Source organism: Malus domestica, chromosome 16 (assembly GCF_042453785.1).
Source record: "Malus domestica chromosome 16, GDT2T_hap1".
Taxonomy (NCBI): Eukaryota; Viridiplantae; Streptophyta; class Magnoliopsida; order Rosales; family Rosaceae; genus Malus; species Malus domestica.
Window position 1 is genome coordinate 23,226,643 of NC_091676.1, and position 17,797 is coordinate 23,244,439.

At 37.9% G+C, this 17,797-nt stretch overlaps 3 protein-coding genes across 10 annotated transcripts; 1 reads left to right on the forward strand and 2 right to left on the reverse strand.

Annotated features, from left to right (window-relative positions):
- Positions 1-754: 754 nt before the first annotated feature.
- On the reverse strand, positions 755-3,465 carry LOC103432192 (GATA transcription factor 1). 5 transcript variants are annotated; one of them, XM_029096278.2, is made up of 3 exons: positions 3,174-3,465; positions 1,840-2,435; positions 755-1,607 (listed from the first exon to the last, which is right to left on the reverse strand). In XM_029096278.2, exons 1-2 carry the CDS (start codon positions 3,318-3,320, stop codon positions 1,854-1,856), a joined length of 729 nt encoding a protein of 242 aa, XP_028952111.2. In that variant the 5' UTR covers positions 3,321-3,465; the 3' UTR covers positions 755-1,607; positions 1,840-1,853. The 5 variants fall into 5 exon arrangements, 3 of the variants coding, with proteins under 3 accessions (XP_028952111.2, XP_028952110.2, XP_008368588.3); XM_029096277.2 differs by having other exon boundaries at positions 755-1,615; XR_003770273.2 differs by having other exon boundaries at positions 942-1,607; positions 1,712-2,435.
- Positions 3,466-9,530: 6,065 nt separating this feature from the next.
- Positions 9,531-13,199, forward strand: LOC103432193 (protein PAM71-homolog, chloroplastic-like). Of its 4 annotated transcripts, none has more exons than XM_070815303.1 (10): positions 9,531-9,818; positions 10,520-10,673; positions 10,769-10,867; positions 11,008-11,095; positions 11,234-11,337; positions 11,873-12,036; positions 12,122-12,187; positions 12,441-12,491; positions 12,559-12,689; positions 12,787-13,199. In XM_070815303.1, the coding sequence occupies exons 5-9, from the start codon at positions 11,274-11,276 to the stop codon at positions 12,649-12,651; spliced, it is 438 nt and encodes a 145-aa protein (XP_070671404.1). In that variant the 5' UTR covers positions 9,531-9,818; positions 10,520-10,673; positions 10,769-10,867; positions 11,008-11,095; positions 11,234-11,273; the 3' UTR covers positions 12,652-12,689; positions 12,787-13,199. The 4 variants fall into 4 exon arrangements, with proteins under 4 accessions (XP_070671404.1, XP_070671402.1, XP_070671401.1 ...); XM_070815301.1 differs by having other exon boundaries at positions 12,585-12,689; XM_070815300.1 differs by having other exon boundaries at positions 9,566-9,818; positions 11,162-11,337; positions 12,585-12,689.
- Positions 13,200-13,420: 221 nt separating this feature from the next.
- LOC103417271 (beta-glucuronosyltransferase GlcAT14A-like) lies at positions 13,421-16,830 on the reverse strand. The gene is made up of 4 exons (XM_029095837.2): positions 16,098-16,830; positions 15,915-15,990; positions 15,681-15,796; positions 13,421-14,183 (listed from the first exon to the last, which is right to left on the reverse strand). Exons 1-4 carry the CDS (start codon positions 16,741-16,743, stop codon positions 13,669-13,671), a joined length of 1,353 nt encoding a protein of 450 aa, XP_028951670.2. The 5' UTR covers positions 16,744-16,830; the 3' UTR covers positions 13,421-13,668.
- Between the last annotated feature and the right edge of the window lie 967 nt (positions 16,831-17,797).

Below are 17,797 nucleotides of genomic sequence, written 5' to 3' on the forward strand. Positions count from 1 at the left end.
GAATGTGCCGATCTAGATTCATTATTGATTAAGTTGTTTGGGCTTTGGTTTTAGCATCATTTTTCAACAAAAAGAAAAAACTAATAACAAGGACAAAAAGAGTAGATGGTATTTTTTTGTATTTTTGGTGTAGATTGACCAATTTCAGACTAGGGTTTTCATTTAGGAGCGGTTTAATAATCATTTCATTTTCACTTTTCACTTTTTTGAAAACTAATTTCTTATTATCTATTTTAAGTTTTCATTTACTTCCTTGAGTTTTCAAAGATTAGCCTTGAGTTTTAGTTCACATTTTTTAAAAACTAAAAACAGAAAGTAATTACCAAATAAAATTTCAATTTAAAAAAAAAAAGAAGTGAAAACTAAACACTAAAAACAAAAAACAAATGGTTATCAAGCAACCCCTTAAATTTCAGTGAATTGCTTTTGCATGTCTCGAACAGTGCTAGCAGATAAATAACGGTGACTTCTTTAAGGAAGCAAGGAAAAGATATTTGTTTTTCGGTGTTAGTAGCAACTCCCTTTTGTTTTCCAACATATAAGTTGTTCGTTTGAATCATCTGGCAGTAGGATAGAAATGTCATTAAAACAATTTAAAATCATGGGCTTCCATAGGTCTTTATGGGTGTCAATAAAAACCATTGGTGGATGTTAATCGTCCCTTTCAGCCGTTAAACGTAATTTGATACAAGAAAATGACATAGTTTACGAAGACTTAATACTATTCGCATCCGTTAGTTAAACGAGATTTGGCTTAGAGCAGTGCGGTCAGAACGATGTGACTCAAATTCGAATTCCTCTCATCGTAGTTTAGAATACTGCATTGTCCAACATAAGAAAGTCTAGCCCAAACTAACAAGTCTAGATCAGCCCAGACAACAAACGGAAATGCCCCAACCACATGGCCCAAATTCTAATTAAGCAAACAAGGGAATTCGACATTTTAAGTCAAGAAAAAACGCTTCCGACTTCATGAATCGCAAGACAAATGAGATTTTCGCAATACTACCATGCATCAGAGTTAAAGTTTAGCCAAGTAAAAACGCAATGAAACACAGAACTAACCCTTATAAAGAAACAACACGAAAATGCGTACTCACCATTACCTTGCTGAGGTTATTCGAATGCAACTCCCTCGAGAAAGTTGGGCTACTTGCAGGGCAGTATTCTGGGACAAGCTTCCCAGACTTTCGGTACCTAACCTCACAAGCATCACACAAGGTTTTATTTCCATGGGGACCTGGTCGCCATTGAGGGGTCGTTTCAGTCCCGCAATGCTGGCCTTTTCTCCCAATCATCTTGGACTTGTACCTAACACGGCAACATCACACAAGGTTTTCTTTCCAGTGGAGCTTGCCAGCCATTGCAGGGTCTCTTTGGTCCTGCAGTGCTGGCATTTTCTGACAATCATCTCAGACTTGTACCTAATCCCACAAGAATTACGCAAGGTTTACTTTCCAATGAGAGCTGCCCGCCATCGCAGGGTCTTTTAAATCCCGCAATGCTGACATTTTCTCCCAATTGTTGTCCTTGCTGTTTAGCTTTTATCCGGCCATCCTTGCTGTCCTTGTGGGCTTGGTTCGAAAAGAGCTGCTCCCCTGAATCGCCTGGGAAGCTAACAGAGCAAAGAATTAAAATTTGATAAACACCAAAAACACGATCTTGTTTACTAGTCTACAACATAACCAAACACAACAATTCAAAATTTCACCTAGCTGTGGTCATTTCATCAAAACAAGGAGCAAACACTAACCACCATTAAACCCCCATTACAGCAACCCTACAAGCTCCAAATTAATCTTAAAACGGAAAAAAGTCGACTACCCACAATTAGCCTACCCATCATCCTCAGGCTAAGCTGACATCCCCGTCCCGTGCTTTTGCTTCCTCATCTCCATTATCTTCCTGTGTGAATTCGAATGCAACTTGCTTGAAAAAGTTGGGCTACTTGCAGGGCGGTACTCAGGAACAAGCCTTCCGGACTTGTACCTTACCCCGCAAGCATTACACAGGGTTTTCGGTCCAAGGGGACCTGCCCTCCATTGTGGGGTCTCATCAGCCCCGCAATGCTGGCATACTCTCCCAATCATCGCCATCCCTGTTGTTCTTTTCACTATTGTCTTGTCATCCTTTTTGCAGTTGTTAGATTGGCTCCAAAAGACGTGCTCCTCAAGAGTGCCTGGGAAGCTGGAGCTTTCGCGCCTACGGCGGCCCTTGCTTCGGGCACCCTGAGGGGGCTTGAGTGTCCCACAGCTGCTCATGAGGGTGGTGGTGGGGGTTGTGCCGTTGTCAAGCACCGAGACAGGGCTTTGGTGCTTGTCCGTGCCAATGCCCGCTGGTTGCCCGATCAGAAGGTTAATGTCAACGAATGTCTCCACCGCCGGGAACGCGTCTTTGTTTGACAGCCATTCTAGCTCCTCCTCCACACCCTCCTCCTGCAAGTGAACATAAAAACAGTGAGCTGACTCGGTGGAAATTTTGAGTTGGTCGCGTAAAAACCGATCAGGCTAATCCCCCGCCATGTGTTAGGGAAACAAAGGGCAACAAAATCCAGGAGTTTTGCCACGTAGGATGTTGGACAAAGTAAGGAAGGCTTGGTTCACTGTTCCTATCACATTTGTGGCAATGGCACTACCAAATTGAAGATACTCGATTCTTTTCGAAAAAACGAATTCTAATCACATTATTATAAATTCATTATCAAGTTTAGCGCAATCCCGTTCAATATTGTTTTGTTAAAATAGTAATAATAATAATAATAATAATAATTAAAAAAAAAATAAAAAAAAAAATAATAATAATAATAATAATAAAAATAAAATAAAATAGGTGGTAAAATACATGGGCGAAAGTCTTGACCCATTTGTATAAAAAAAACTTCGGTATTTCCGTAAATGCTCCTATACCAAGGGGGCAAAATCGTCATTATACAAAAATGGCTGTTAATCAAATCACAAATCCAAAGCCACCATCCCCCACACCCACACCCAAACTTGGACCAACTCGCCCCAGTTAACTCGGTCCAAACCCAAACCAACCTGGGTGAACACGTGGCAAACACCCACAAAGCCGAGTCTCGGCCGATTCAGAAACGGAATCGGTTGGCTACGGCCTGTAACCCCCAAAGAACAAAACAAAGCCAGAAATGGTGGGTCGTTAATCAAGCAACTTACTGTTTGAGAAAACGGACGGCTAGGATCATCAGGGCACAAAACCCCAGAGGGAGCAATGGAGGGTTTAAAGTCATGGGCTTTATCGTCCGCGCCGGCGTCGTCGGAGTGGAAGTTGAGGATGTCGTCGAGTGAGTCCAGTGACTCCATTTCTAGAGAGAGAGAGAAACACAAGGGTTTTGGCTTGGGGTTGGTTTTTGTAGAGAGAGAGAGGGGTTTGTAAGTCTCTCTGGGTTCTTTTTATTGTATTCAAAAACTATGTTATCTGTGAGAGAGAGAGAGAGAGAGAGAGAGGGAGGGGGTCACGTTTTGATGCCCTTTGAAGTTTGATGAGGGGTTTTTGGGTGGGAATGAAGGGCTGTGAAAGTTTCTCTCTCTAAACCCCTCGTTAATTATTTTTCTTTTTTCTTTTTATTTTTCTATTTGTTTTGGTAATGTATGGTGGATAAATTAAAAGGTTGCGTAACCAGACATATTGTTGTTGTAAATACTAACCCATATTTTACCAACAAATTGAAAAGTATCTTATATGACTTCTTGGAACTGTTATTTGAACTCTTAAAATCTTATTTAGTATTTCTCTTTCACTTATAAGTGAGAGGTTTTAAGCGAAAATTGAACCACATTATTGTTAGCCTATTGTGAGGCTAAACTCATCACCTCTCTTTTACTGTAAATAATATCATTTGTTAAAAAAAATATATACACATTTCTTGATTATTGGGTTTGCCAATAGGAATAGGAAGGGTGTACCATCTTAAGTGCAGGGAGTTTATGACATTTTAAAGGATATGTGCGAATTTAATAAAAATATTCCCTTTATTTGAAAAATAATAATATTTTTAACAATATATTCATATAGAATTTAATTATTTAAATTTAAATTTAATTGAAATCAACATCTCACTCTTATTAATTAAATAATGTCCAACTACCATGAAATTATGATTTAGGGTTCATCCATGAAAAAATGGAGTATGATTGGAAAAGAGATACGAAAATACGCTTATATTTTTGGAAGAAAGTAATACATCATTTTTTATTGCTAGAGAAAAGTGAAAGAAAATAATACACAAGTTTTTCTACTGCTAGAGAAAAGTGGAGGAAAGTGTAGACTCCACTTAATCAATTGTAATATAGATAACATAACATGATCATAATTTTTCTTTTTAGCCAAAAACTTTTTTATAAGAAAATTTATACTCATATGTAACAGGCAGGAGGAAGAAAATTTTTGGGGTCCTTAGAAATTCAGGCCCTGTTCCATTTCACCTTTAGCACACCCCAACACTGCTTAAGTGAATTTAGAATGTGCGATATTTTAAGATGGTACACTAATGGGGTATAAATATGTGATGTGATAATGCTAAAAGAAGATAAAAGATTTCATGGACCAAGTATAAAATTATGTTGGGAAACAATGGTACTAAAATATGAGAGAGGATCCTTGTCGGATCCTCCAATCACATTTGTTCATCGTATATCGTGCGGCCAGTTTTCGTCAGGTACTATTTATATTCAATTTTAAATAAAAAAATTTACAATGATTTCTGACCAGAGATTTTTGAGGCCTGGGGCGACGCCAAAAATATGCCCTCACTTCATATAAAAAAAAATTATTTGTTTTCACACGTAAGACATCGATAAAATTATATTTAGAAAAACACTTCAAACTCAATAATTTAGAAACACGGAATAACTAATTTATTTTGTATCGAGAGAATGAAACAAACAAAACTTTGGGCTTGCAAGTAGATAGATTATGAGTTTTGTTTTCCATCTTAACTTTTAAAGTGTTTTTGTATAAAGTATTTTTTTCTTATTTACTAATCTCGTCAATATAAGACTAAAAAACTAATAATGTTTTCAAGTATTTAAGGATATGTATAAGTAATGAATGAACACTGAATTAAACCTTTTGATGACACATAATATTATTTGCAAATTTGGTCTAAAAATTTAGTTTATGCGGTACTTTTTGTTGAAGATTAGACTTGAATTGGAACGGATGTTTAAAAATGACAACCCACATAGCTACTAGCTAGTAAATAAATTAACAACCAAACAAAAATTTGTAAAAATTGAAAAAAAAAATAAACAAACTTAGGACCTCTCATTAATTTTAGCAAAAAAAAACCCACTGTTTCTAATCAAACTTCTTGATCATTTAGCTAAATTTTGTAAATTTATACAGTTATGAAAAGAAATTTGTAAAAACTAGAATGTAAATAAGCACACGTGATGTTTTGAACCTCTTCATTAATTTAAAACAACAAAATCACCAGTTCTAGTTAAATTTCTTTGTTACTAAACCAAATTTTATAAATTTATACTCTTATAAAAACATATATAAATATACTACCCTAATAATTTTGGTGCCCCCAATTTTTTGGGGCCTTGGACGGTCGCTCTGCCTGCACTGAGCCTGGGCCGATCTTGTTTCTGACTGCACGATGTACGATAAATGAATGTGAGTTGAGGATCTACTAGATCTCCTAAAACATAAACGATAGGGTAAATGACAAAAAACTACCTCAACTATTGGTGTCACGACACTTTCATACCTCATCTTTTAAAATTGACAATGTCATACCTCATCTTACGAATTTGTGCCAATGTTATACCTTCCGTTACTTGGCCATGAATTTTTCAATTAAATGCTGACATGGCTTGATTCGGAGCCCACTTTCTATTAAAATATTATTAAAAACTAAAAAAATTATTTAATATTTTTTAAATATTCAAATAATAAAGAAAAGTAAATAAAAAAACAAAAAAAAAAACCTTAGGTCAGTTCATCCATCCCCATCTTCCTGCAACCCAGAAAGGAGGAAGAAAAAAATAAAAACCCAACCCAACCTAGTTCCTCCCCCCTATCAAACCCAAAAAGAAGAAGGAGGAGGAAGAAGGAGGAGGAAGAAGAAAAGGAAGAAGAAGAAAAAGAAGGAAAAAAAAAAAACCCAACACAACCCAGTTCGCCCCCCTCCCCCCACCACAAACCCAAGTAATTCCCTGTTCTTTCTTTACCAGTTTCCCAACGAGAGGCTTCGGCGAAAATCAAGTTTAAGCTTGACGAATTCGAAGTTTTGTGGACTCAAATTGACTTCCATTAAACCTCATGTATAATTCTTATTCCTTGCATGTCGAATTTGATTGGAAATTCAAGGGTTTTAACCCCTATTTCACCTCTGTGATTCTCTGTTCTTCATTCCCAGAATCCAGCAGGGAGGCTTGGACATAATCCGTTACAGAAGCCCTTGCTGCACCGCCACAGCAAACACCAAGTTATTTATGGCATTGACCCATGAAATGCTTGCCAGTTCCCCCCCCCCCCCCAATAAACCCAGAAAGAAGAAGGATGAAGAAAAAGAAAAAGAGGAAGAAGAAGAAGTAGAAAAAAAAAAAAAAACCCAATTCGTCTGTCCCCCCCTCACCCAACCTGTAGAAGAAGAAGAAGATATATAAGGAAAAAAAAGGAAACCCAGTTCGTCAGTCCCTCTCCCCCGGACACCCACCCTCTTCCCTCCACACCCATTCCCCCCATTTTCTCTGCGCCCAGGTTCTCAACCTTCAGAATCGGCCTGGCGAAGGTTTCTCGATTCCACCTCAACGAGATCTGGATTTTTTTCTGGTTTTTGTTTTTTTTTTGTTTTTGGGTTGTAGGTAGTGGGTGCGAGGTTGGGTGCAGAGGGTGGATGCGAAGGTGGGGAAGTTGGGTGCGGGGAGAAGAGGGGGTGGGGGGGGGGGGTGGGAGCGGGGAAGACAAATTGGTTTTTTTTTTTCTCTCTTCTTTTTTTCTGGGTTGCAGTTGCAGGAAGGAGGAAGAAGATGAAGATGGGGAGAAGAGAGAAAAGAGGGGAAGGGGATGAACTGAGTGTTGGTTTATTTTTTTTATTTTAACTTTTATTTATTATTTTAATAGTTAAAAAATATTAAATGATTTTTTTTAGTTTTTAATAATTTTTTTAATAGAAAATGAGTCCCAGATCAAATCACATCAGTATTTAACTGAGAAATTCATGTCAAACTAACAGAAGGTATAATATTGACACAAATTCGTAAGCAGAGGTATGACATTGTCAATTTTAAAAGATGAGGTATGGAAGTGTCGTAACATTAATAGTTGAGATAATTTTTTGTAATTTATCCAAAACAATAAGTAGTGGTGGGAAGGGCACAAGGGGTAATATGGGGACAAAACTTTAGTTACACAAAAAGAAGGTCGGGCTGTTGAAATATCACCTAGAATGGACGACTGCAACGAAGTCGCACTCCCATTTAAGGGACACATAACTTGTCCAATCAACATGCAGCACGTGGAAATACATTTCTTTTCTTTTCTATTTTTTTATTTGAATTTTAACCTTACCAGCTAATCCTCTTGATGAAAGGGATCTGTGATTGACTCCTTTCACAAAGCACGTGCTGTGGATGCTGTAGTTTTTTTTTTTTTTTGGTGTGATATCCACACATCCCTTTTTACTTCTCTCGAACATAAGACATCTCACTTCAAGTGAAAATGAATACCAATATACCGTAGTACTGAATAACAAACATCATACGCCACCACAACACGAAATAACACTAAAAATTCAACGTTTCGGTAAAGGGTTAACGAGTTTTTGTTAAGGGATGTGATATTCACACATCCCTTATTAATTTTGTTCTTTGATCTTTCATTCGATCCGTCGATAGAAAATTAAGAAGACGTGTTAAAAGTAAAAAGAAGTATGTAGATAGTGCTCTCCTTTGTTAAAACAAATCAAGTTGTGTCAACTCATTCTGACAATCCTCATTACTAATTTTTGGATCTGAGAAAAAAAAAAGAACTATTTTTCTCTAGTGCATAATTTGATGAGAAAAAAAAAAGGCTTTTTAGTTAAAATTGTCTAAAATTGGCACAACTCACTTTGGTATTTGAAATTTAACACTGATAGAAGTTGTTCCTGAATTTGTCAACCATCAATCATATTAGTCATTCCGTAAAAAATCTCTATTAAATAAAGACTAATCTGCCTAAAACAATAAATATGCCTAGTTGCATTTACGGACCCTAAGATTTCATTTTGGTCCCCATTTTAAATCTCTATTAAATAAGGACTCACTTTCATATTTGAAATTTGATATTGATAGAAGTTGTCATTGAGTTTGTCAACCATCAATCATATTAGTCATTTCGTAAAAAATCTCTATTAAATAAGGATTACCTATTAAATAAGGGTCCTCATTACGGACTAATTAGCCAAAACAGTAAATAAGGACCAATTTTTTTGTGTTAACTTTTCTTAAGTTGATTTTTGGACGTGTTATCATAATTTTTTTAATGAACCTTTCAACCTAAAACAGTTCAAATTCTGACAAAGTTAGATTTCATCACTCTCATCCATTGAAAGATACAAACCCCCCCCCCCCTTCGCCTTAAAAAATAATTTGATTTTCATGTACTATACAACACTTTAACTAGCACCAATTAGTAAATTAGTATCATACATTTAAAAAAAAAATTATTTGAAAGTTTCACCAACTAATGCCCATGAACGTTAAATCAATTTGAAATTTTAGTTCTTATGGAATTTAAAACAATCATTAATTAGCCAAAAAAGAATTAAAAAAAAAATTAAAGGAGAGTATAAATGTATTCGCAAGTGGAGCGACAGTGATAGAATTTTGCTCACATGAGTTGTTACTTTTTTTTTTTGGTGGGATCCATTGTTTTTTGGGGCTAGATGTAGCTCAATTTTATATTACTCAAAAAAGGAAGTTGCTAGGACAAGTGGTTGATCTAGCCCTATTTTCCAGCTCATGGGGATGAAATTTCTCACTAAGGCTTGAAATGTGGTAGTCTCGTTATGGATAAAGCCCCCATTGGAGATACTCTTAGGTTACCCCATTATGTGGCTTAGCCGAGCACCCCTTCCTTTTGGTTTTAAATATACCGTTATATTAAAGAAAAACACCAAATTAGGGATAACAAATGGAAGGGGATCCTCTCCGAATCCCTTTCTCCTAATCCACCAAATTAGAAAATCCGTGCCGTTGAAATTTAATTCAACGGTTACAAACAGGGGTTCACTTTAAAAGTTATAATAACTTCAACCGCTGGATCAAATTTTAACGGCATAGATCCCCTGATTTGGTGGATTATGAGAAAAGGATCTAGAGAGAGGATCCCTTTCCATAACAAAAACCCTTGATCTTCTGTAATAGCCCGGGGCCCTGCAAACTCTAACCAATCTATTGTCGTGTGGAATTCACATTACAAAGTTGCACCCCTTCCATTTTATCTCACCCACAACGGACACGTGGCAGGCTACAAAATCCCCACCCTCAGAAGTGCAGTTGGAACTTTTTGGAAACTCTGAAACGATAACTTGCTTAACTGGGTAACGGTTCCCCTGCTCAATCCTACCAAATCCCAAAACTCAACTCATAAAAAACGAGTCTTTCTTTTGGGTTTAATCTGCACTTGCAGAGAAAGAAAGGAGATGAAAAAACTGTAATAAAAAAGTCTTACAGCAAAAGAAGAAAGAATGCAAGGACTGGGGATTCTCAATACACCAATGCCATTCAATCCAAGCAAGAAGCTTCCCTTGTCAGCTTTTACGGACGCTCTTCCAAGCTGTCCCACTCTTTCCAGAAAACCATCGTGTAAGTTCTTATCCTTCTTTTTGTTGCTCTCTTGCTATAACTACGTCAAATTTTCAAGTTTTAATATTTACTCTCACTGTAATTAAAGCTAAAGTTATTGCATGTTGGTTAATTGGTTTTTCGAATTTACATTGCTTTGCATAGAATTTGGCTAATTGCTAGTTGTGTTGGTTGGAAGTTGGGGTATCATGGTTTTGATAAATTATAGGCAACTGCAAGATTCAATGGCTGTCTGGGTGGGTGGTTGACCTTGTGAATTGATCCTGGGTTGGGAGAATCATAGTAAGTTTATCCGTTTTCAGTATTGTTTGAATGTGAGAGTTCGGTTCAGGGAGGCGGTTACTTTGGTAGTGGTGGTACACTGGTACTGTGGTAGTGGACAGAGGACATGAATTGCTTCTGTTAGGATAAAACGAAATATGTGACTCATTCCAAATGGTTATTTGCAAGCTGCATTTTCATGGCAACAGTTGTTCGGGGTACCTACAGCCTACCCAGTAACAAATTATGACTGGTTCGAAATGGTTTAAGGAATACATTGTTGTTTTGCTTGAATACATCATGCTGTCTACTTTCCGAGGTGGTGATTTTAGTCGCTTGCGAAGGGTATACTGTCTACCTTTTTTATTTGATCCATGAACTCTAATCTTTTGCGTGTTTATAGCATGTTCTAAGCAATACTCTGGCTAACGTATTTATAGTGAGATGTAGAGTGATATCAAGGTGTGCTGGCAGAAACGTACGAGTCCAAGCATCTAATGTTAGTATCGGATCTGGAGGATATGAAGACAGTGAGGAAAACAAAAACAAGAAAATATTTCCAAGTGATGCACCCAGTGACAGTTCATCTGAAATGTGAGTTATAGTCCATGTATTACATTACTTTGAATTATTGGATGTTAAACTGCTAACCGTCACCTGAACGATACTAATATTTCATGATTTGGCAGTGAGAAGCATCCAGTTCAAATCCCTTATCCTCTCTCTGTGGGTCTTGTGCCACGGGGCAAAAGATCCATGTAACTAAACCTACTGAGCGGTTGAGTTGGGTAATGGGGTTAACTAAGATTAGATATACTATGATGGGTTAAACAATTAAACTGTTGAACCTGAAATCAATGTCATAAAGCTACTTCTCACGACACGAAACTCTCCGTAATTTTTTTTCAAATCATATGTATGCTACTAGAAGAAACTGGACCTAAAGTTATACTCTGTCTATTGACCAGACATTCTTCATTGCTGCACTCCTAGCCATGCAATATGATAAAGTACTGGTATGAGTTTTTCTATCTTCTCTAAAGTTTTACTTTCTATCTATTAAGTTTGATTTGTTCTTTTAGGGGAGGCGGGAGTTTCAAACCTGGGAGGCATGGGTTGAAACCCAACACCTTATCCACTAAGATATTGAACAGGTTCTGTTGGGGTCAACTGGTGCTCTTTCACTTATGAGTCATGACAGTCCTGTCTGTCATTATTGGGCGAATATTTAACTCGGTCCCTGCTCAATTCCAGACAAGTAAGTTGTAATTCTTAGTATTTTTCGTCCAGGACATATTTTCATAATTTATTGCATGTTCAGGAAACAGGTTGAAATATTCGTTTGATCTCTATCAATCCTATTTCCCATCCTAAATTCTGCCAGGAAACCGCCAAATCAGAGAAACCTAATTTCTGAATATGGTGCATCAAAGCCAATGTCAAACCGTCATGGGTGCCTATAAGTTTTGTTTGAAGAATTTGAATTTTAAGATAAACTTCTCACCTCTCTCGACGTAGTGTTTCATTTGTAAATTCATTAATGAGTAGTAATGCAATTATATGGAGTTGGAGTTGTATGTGATTGGATGTTACTGTATGATATGAGATAGTTACTTGTACATTTCCATTACAAACTCCTCACATAGTTGGCTGTTTTTCGCACATGTCAATACCGGTGCTTAAATCTCGATGAATTTTGAGATACAGTCTGTGATGGTCTGATGGAATAATCTATAACCACATTTTATCTTAAATCTCCTCATGTTTTTGTTGTTTTGTGGTCATGTCAACAGCCTTGCCAATTGGAGAATATGCAGCAGTAACTCTTCTACTCTTCTTCGGTCTCAAATCAATAAAAGATGCATGGGACCTTCCATCAAGTGACGTGAAGAGTGGTGATAAGAGCAGCCCTGAGCTCGGTGAATATACCGAGGCCGAGGAGCTTGTGAAAGAGAAGGTAGACTCTGTGCTGTCGTATATTTTTCCATATCCATTTTAGAAGATTCTGTTCTTATGCACCTTTTTGTTTTGTACTTTCTCAGGTGTCAAAGCGGCTCACTAATCCACTTGAAATTGTCTGGAAATCGTTCACCCTTGTATTCGTTGCCGTAAGCATATTTCACTTATCTGCAACAACATCTTTACATGCACATCTAATGTCTGCTTAGCTACCAATTTTCCCAGAAATGCCAGACATCATGGAAATCTTTGTTCTCCTACCTTGTCGTGTTTTTTTTACCATCAACCGCATATCAATGCGAATGTCGGTGCCTTCATTTGCAATAAAAGGGATGAAGCTTAATATTGCCACTGTGTCATCAGAACAGATTTCAAACCTGACTACATTGTTTTTGCTTCTAGGAATGGGGAGATCGCTCAATGCTCGCCACGATCGCTCTCGGTGCTGCGCAGGTGAAACCTTGTTCAATTTCAGTCACATGAAAATCTTTCTTCCACGGTCTACTAATCTTGGTGATAGTTTCCTCCAACACTTCTTAAATACAGTCTCCATGGGGCGTGGCAAGTGGAGCCATTGCTGGACACGTACTTGCGACATCTATTGCTGTTCTAGGAGGGGCATTTCTTGCCAACTACATTTCCGAAAAACTGGTAAGATCCACAACTCTCCGTGATATTAGTAAGATTGAAAACTTTGTTGTTTGATGCTGTGTCACAAGGCTGCAAACTCACTGTATCTTTCAATCAGGTTGGCTACGTGGGAGGTGGGTTGTTCCTAGTTTTTGCAGTAGCCACATTTTTCGGAGTTTTCTGAAAATTCTCGCAAGCGAGAGAGAGAGAGAGAGAGAGAGAGAGATACATCAGTGCATAAAGAGAAAACATGGATGCACATGAGACGGCCGTGGAATAGTGATTGGAGGGAAATAGAAGAGCTGCGGATGTGTTAGTGGAGTATTCGCGCATTGCTTGTATCCTTTGCAGGTAACGTAATTCGTATCCGAAAGGTTTCGTAGTGAAATGTTTAGAAGTTTGGCAGAGGTCAGTGGCAGATGTTCCGCATCTCCTCAGTGGCTGCTCTGGATTCTTTGTTCTATAATGTTCCTCCAATTCCTGTGAAGGCCATCATTAGAAATTGAATGACAAAGTTAACGGTCTTAAACACTCTTGACTCGCAATGTTAGCGGTGTTATGGATGCTGTTAGTGTCTTGTAGTTGTGTTTAGTGACAGAGTTAAGGATACCAAAAACACTTTTTATTGCTTTCTGGAGAAGTACCTAACAGAGACTCCTTCAAGAAGCAATTCCATGTGCTTTTCCAAGAAGCAATTCCATGTGCTTTTCCAAGAAGCAATTGAATTCCAGCAAAGAACGTAATCTTGAGAGTTAAAAAGAAACACAAACTACTTTACTTTCAGAGAATGGAGGCAAACGTCACTTGTACAACAGGGACATGACTCATAGCACAATGATTTGTAATACATTTTACAATAATCACGATTTAACTGAGCCTAGCGCCGCTAAAAGAATCACCCCGTAGCAGTTACTCTTCTTCCAAAATTTCCAAATGCTGAAGGGGCGGGCAACTTACATTATCCGTTTCTCTCGATCTCTCGTGGGACTGATGATCCAGGTCACTCGTATATACATTGATGAGACAGGAATGTGCCATTTGAGAGCAATCCGACTAAAAGTTGCTCAAGTCTTCTTGCTTGTGGACTAGGCCTCAAAATATCAGCATCCCCCCAGACCGAACAAGTGTCGTTTGCAAACCCACCTAAACACCAGCCGCCAGGAACAACTTTTCCTCGCCTGCGTTTTAAAATTTCTCTATCCACCCGGTCAAGAATCGGATCATCTACCCGGAGTCCAGTGACAAAGGCAGCTCCATGCTGAATCATAGCATCATAATCAGCGGAACTGATTGGCTGGGGCTTCTCTCTAGGGGGTGTCTCGGAATTAGCATATACTAAGTTATGGTTTATGATAGTCTTATTGAACTGCTGGGAGTTGCAAAGAATGGTAGGGAAGTAATTCGAAAGAGCAGAAGGTGTGTTTGAGAAGTACATCAACAAAGTCCTTGGCAGGTTATCAATACCAACAACACAAAATTCAATGAAATTGCGACTCAGAATCGTAAAAGAAGAACCTGCAGAAAAAATTATCAAACGAGTTATGTTGACAATTTTATTATTTGTCCTACAATAAAGTGCTATTACTCATGTCATAAAGTGCTACTACTCAGTTTCCAAAATGATCCCCATCTCATACAGAAAAGAGATAAAATGCTTTAGTTTTACATGATAGTGGTAATCAAACAGTTAAGAATGAATTATCATTACAGTATATCTCCGAAGTATTGTGCTTTCAGGATAGCTTAAGGGCATCGCGGGAGTAATAACTGGTACATATCAGTTGTTCCATGGTCTCAGTCCCAAATCCTATTAGAGTTATAAGTGAATAAATGGAAACTGTATCCATTGCTGTATATTCAATTACTCTTGAATCTATCCAAGTTTAACCCAGGTATAAAGATGATATTAACTTATATGGACCATCGCTTTGTGACAAAACTCGAAAGTTAAATTTATGAATCTTGCATATTACATCATCAGGATTCATAAGTAGCTCTTTCTATGTTGCAAACTTGCATTTTTTTTACAAAAATAAACGTAGAGATGTGTGTGTGAGAAAGAGATAGAGACCTGGTCACTAACTCGATGCTTGATAACTAAAAGGCAAAACTGGATTCTTCCTTATACATTTCTGCAGTTGACGCTATGGATGGCAAACCAACACTATGTTTGTCGGTAACCAGTAATAAGTTCGGAACTCAAAGTTAAAACACAAAGTTGTTTGGGAACTCAAACCCACTTTGTTGGAGTGGAAATTGCAGGGTTTCATATACAGCATACGAGGTCCTCTCTATTCATCTTTAGGTTCTCCACCTCCAAACCAAAGGATCGACCACTAGATTGATGTTCCAGAATTTGGTTCTTTTATTACCAAGATTAGTTTTTATCCTAAACCACCAAAACCATAGGTCCACAACGTATTCCCTCAACATTCTTGACACCAATGACAGTGATAAAACAAACCGGAAGGCTGTTTCCTTTTGGCTTTGTCTTCATCTCTAGAAATGCAAGCAGAACCGATGAACCCTTTAGGCTCAAGGGAATGATTGCTTCAATCCAATAACCGCTTGAAGAGCCCCATCCTCCAGAAAAAACGACATTGTTATTGTTCTAAAACTATTAGTTATCAAGTCAACCAACATTAACTGACATGGTAATCCTTGTTTAACTACATAAGGATACATGAGAACCCAGCAGTGGGACTGCTGATCTAGCCACTGTTGATCTAGCCTAATCATACAATTCTACAAGCTCCCACCACTTAAAAATTATAATACTAACTAATGGAAGTGCAGTAGATGAATAAATCTTAGTCAACTTTTTGCAAGGCTTACCTAGATAGACTATTGATATTCGTTCGGTTCCTAGACAACACACACTGCATGCAATTATAGCTCAAACTAACTTACAGGCAATCACGCTTTTAACCTTACAATTTCTGCTCTGATAAGTGAAATACCGGAATGAATTTAAGCAAAAATTAGTCAACAAAAAGTATAAAAAAAATGTACCGGAGAACAACCGGTAAGCATTAGGCAACACCCTTTTCTGTGTAGCATAGAACATGTCAGTTTTCTCCGAAAGATAAAGCCCCGGATCAACAATTATCGGTCTTAATCTCCTAGACCTGTAGCAAAAAACAAATAGAAACCTTACATTTCACTTACAGCATCCACCAAAAAAATTAAGAGTAACAATAACATAGAACTCGAAATCAATACACTAGAAACGGCAAATGGTCGTACTCTCTCCAGCCGATATAACTTGAATGGTTCACAAAGTTGAGATCTTTAGGCAAGAACGACATAATGTGAAGAAGATCTACAGGACCAAGAAAACCCCATATAAAAAATCATACAAAAAATAAAAATTTTAAAAACAAAAATCAGAAATGTTAATTAAAATGCCAAGGATTGAAAGCGTCGTACCATCCTGTGTGATTAGTGGGTAATCACGAACACTGAGGCTGATAAACCAATCCCAATTTGGCGACAGACGCAGAAGTATCGAGGCGCCATGGAGCGTAAAAGAGATAGCAGAAGACCCAGTTGGGTACACAAAATCAGCCTTACCAATGACATGGACATTCTGGGCAGCTCTGAAAATGGGCAGTGATTGGACTCTCAGAGCCAACTTTTCCCGCTCGGAATCGGAAGCGGACCGGTCGAGGTGGAGGAGGTACTGGTTCCTGGGGTGGTAAGCGGCGTAGAGGAGCCTCAGGATCCGACCCAAGTCGCCTTTTGACCCTGACAAGAGGTAGGCGATGGAGGGGGGCGTGGGATCTGAGGAGTTGTTGTCGTGGTAAATGATGCGGTGGGCTTGCTGGTTGGGGAAGAGAAATGGGTCGGGTCGAGAATGAATGAGGGCGGCGGAGGAGGATAATGATGATGAGGAGGAGGAGGAGAGGAAGAGGAGGAGGGCGAAAAGGGAAGAGACTAGGATGATTGAGAGGAGGGCTTTGGGGTCTTTGATTGAGAGAATGGGGATGGTGGCGGCGGCGGCGGTGGGTGTGGAGGAGAGAAATGGAGACGGTGTTGGTGGCGGTGGCGATGGGGAATGGGTGGAGTTTTGCATTGCTGGGTACTGTGATAGTGGCGGATGGACGATCTGATGACAGTGAGGTTTTGATTCGATTCTGTCTGCCTACCTTCTTTCTTTATTGGGAACTTTAACGAAAAGCACCCGGTACTGTTTACTTTAACGAAAAACCATATTTTTACACTAAAAAGTCAATCATGATACTATTCACTTTACCCTTTATTTTGTCCTTATCATTAAAACTCAAAGTTTTCAAGCAATTTTCATTAGTTTTCATTTCTTTATTTTACCCCCTTTTTTGTCCCTTTGAAATTCACAATTGCACCTAATTTTAGTTCTGGGTTAATTACATTTTACACCTTTAATTAAAGAAAAATTAATGAAAGTGCTTGAAAATTTTAAGTTTTAACTATAAGGGCAACATAAAAGATAAAATGAATAGTACCAAGATTGACTTTTTAGTGTAAAAATATGATTTTTCGTTAAAATGAACAGTATTAGGAGTTTTTCGTGAAAGTTCCTTTAATTAATTGTTATTCAATTTACAATGTGACATCATATTTAAGATCTTGTTTGGTATAGATGATTCGATTGGCTAGTTGGGTCCAAAATCCAGACCACTTCTACAATGTAACAAACAGACACAAAAAAATCACATAACCTCACCGAACTTCACTCTTTGGTTTCACCCTCCTCTCTTGGCAATAGTCCAATTGCCGGATAGAAGCCTTTCTCCTACAGTTAAGTATTCTGAAGGTAGAGGAGAATGAAGCAAACTTCTCCTTTGCAATCCTCCAATTTTAAAGAGAATTATTACGGAAAATTCTCCTTTCTAATCCTCCAATTATAGGGGGAATTATTATAGATAACATTTCTTATTGAGTACTCAATCTTCTAACTCTAAGTTGGCTGTAATTTTCTTTTTATTTCAACATATGTTAAAAATAGTGACTTATCCATTACAGACCGATCTCTATACCAAACGAAATCATAAAGTATTTGATACACTAAAAAGAGTTATTCATCCTTGTAATATAGTTATGTGCATATTATAATTTGAGTTAAAGCTATATGAGCATAATATATTTTA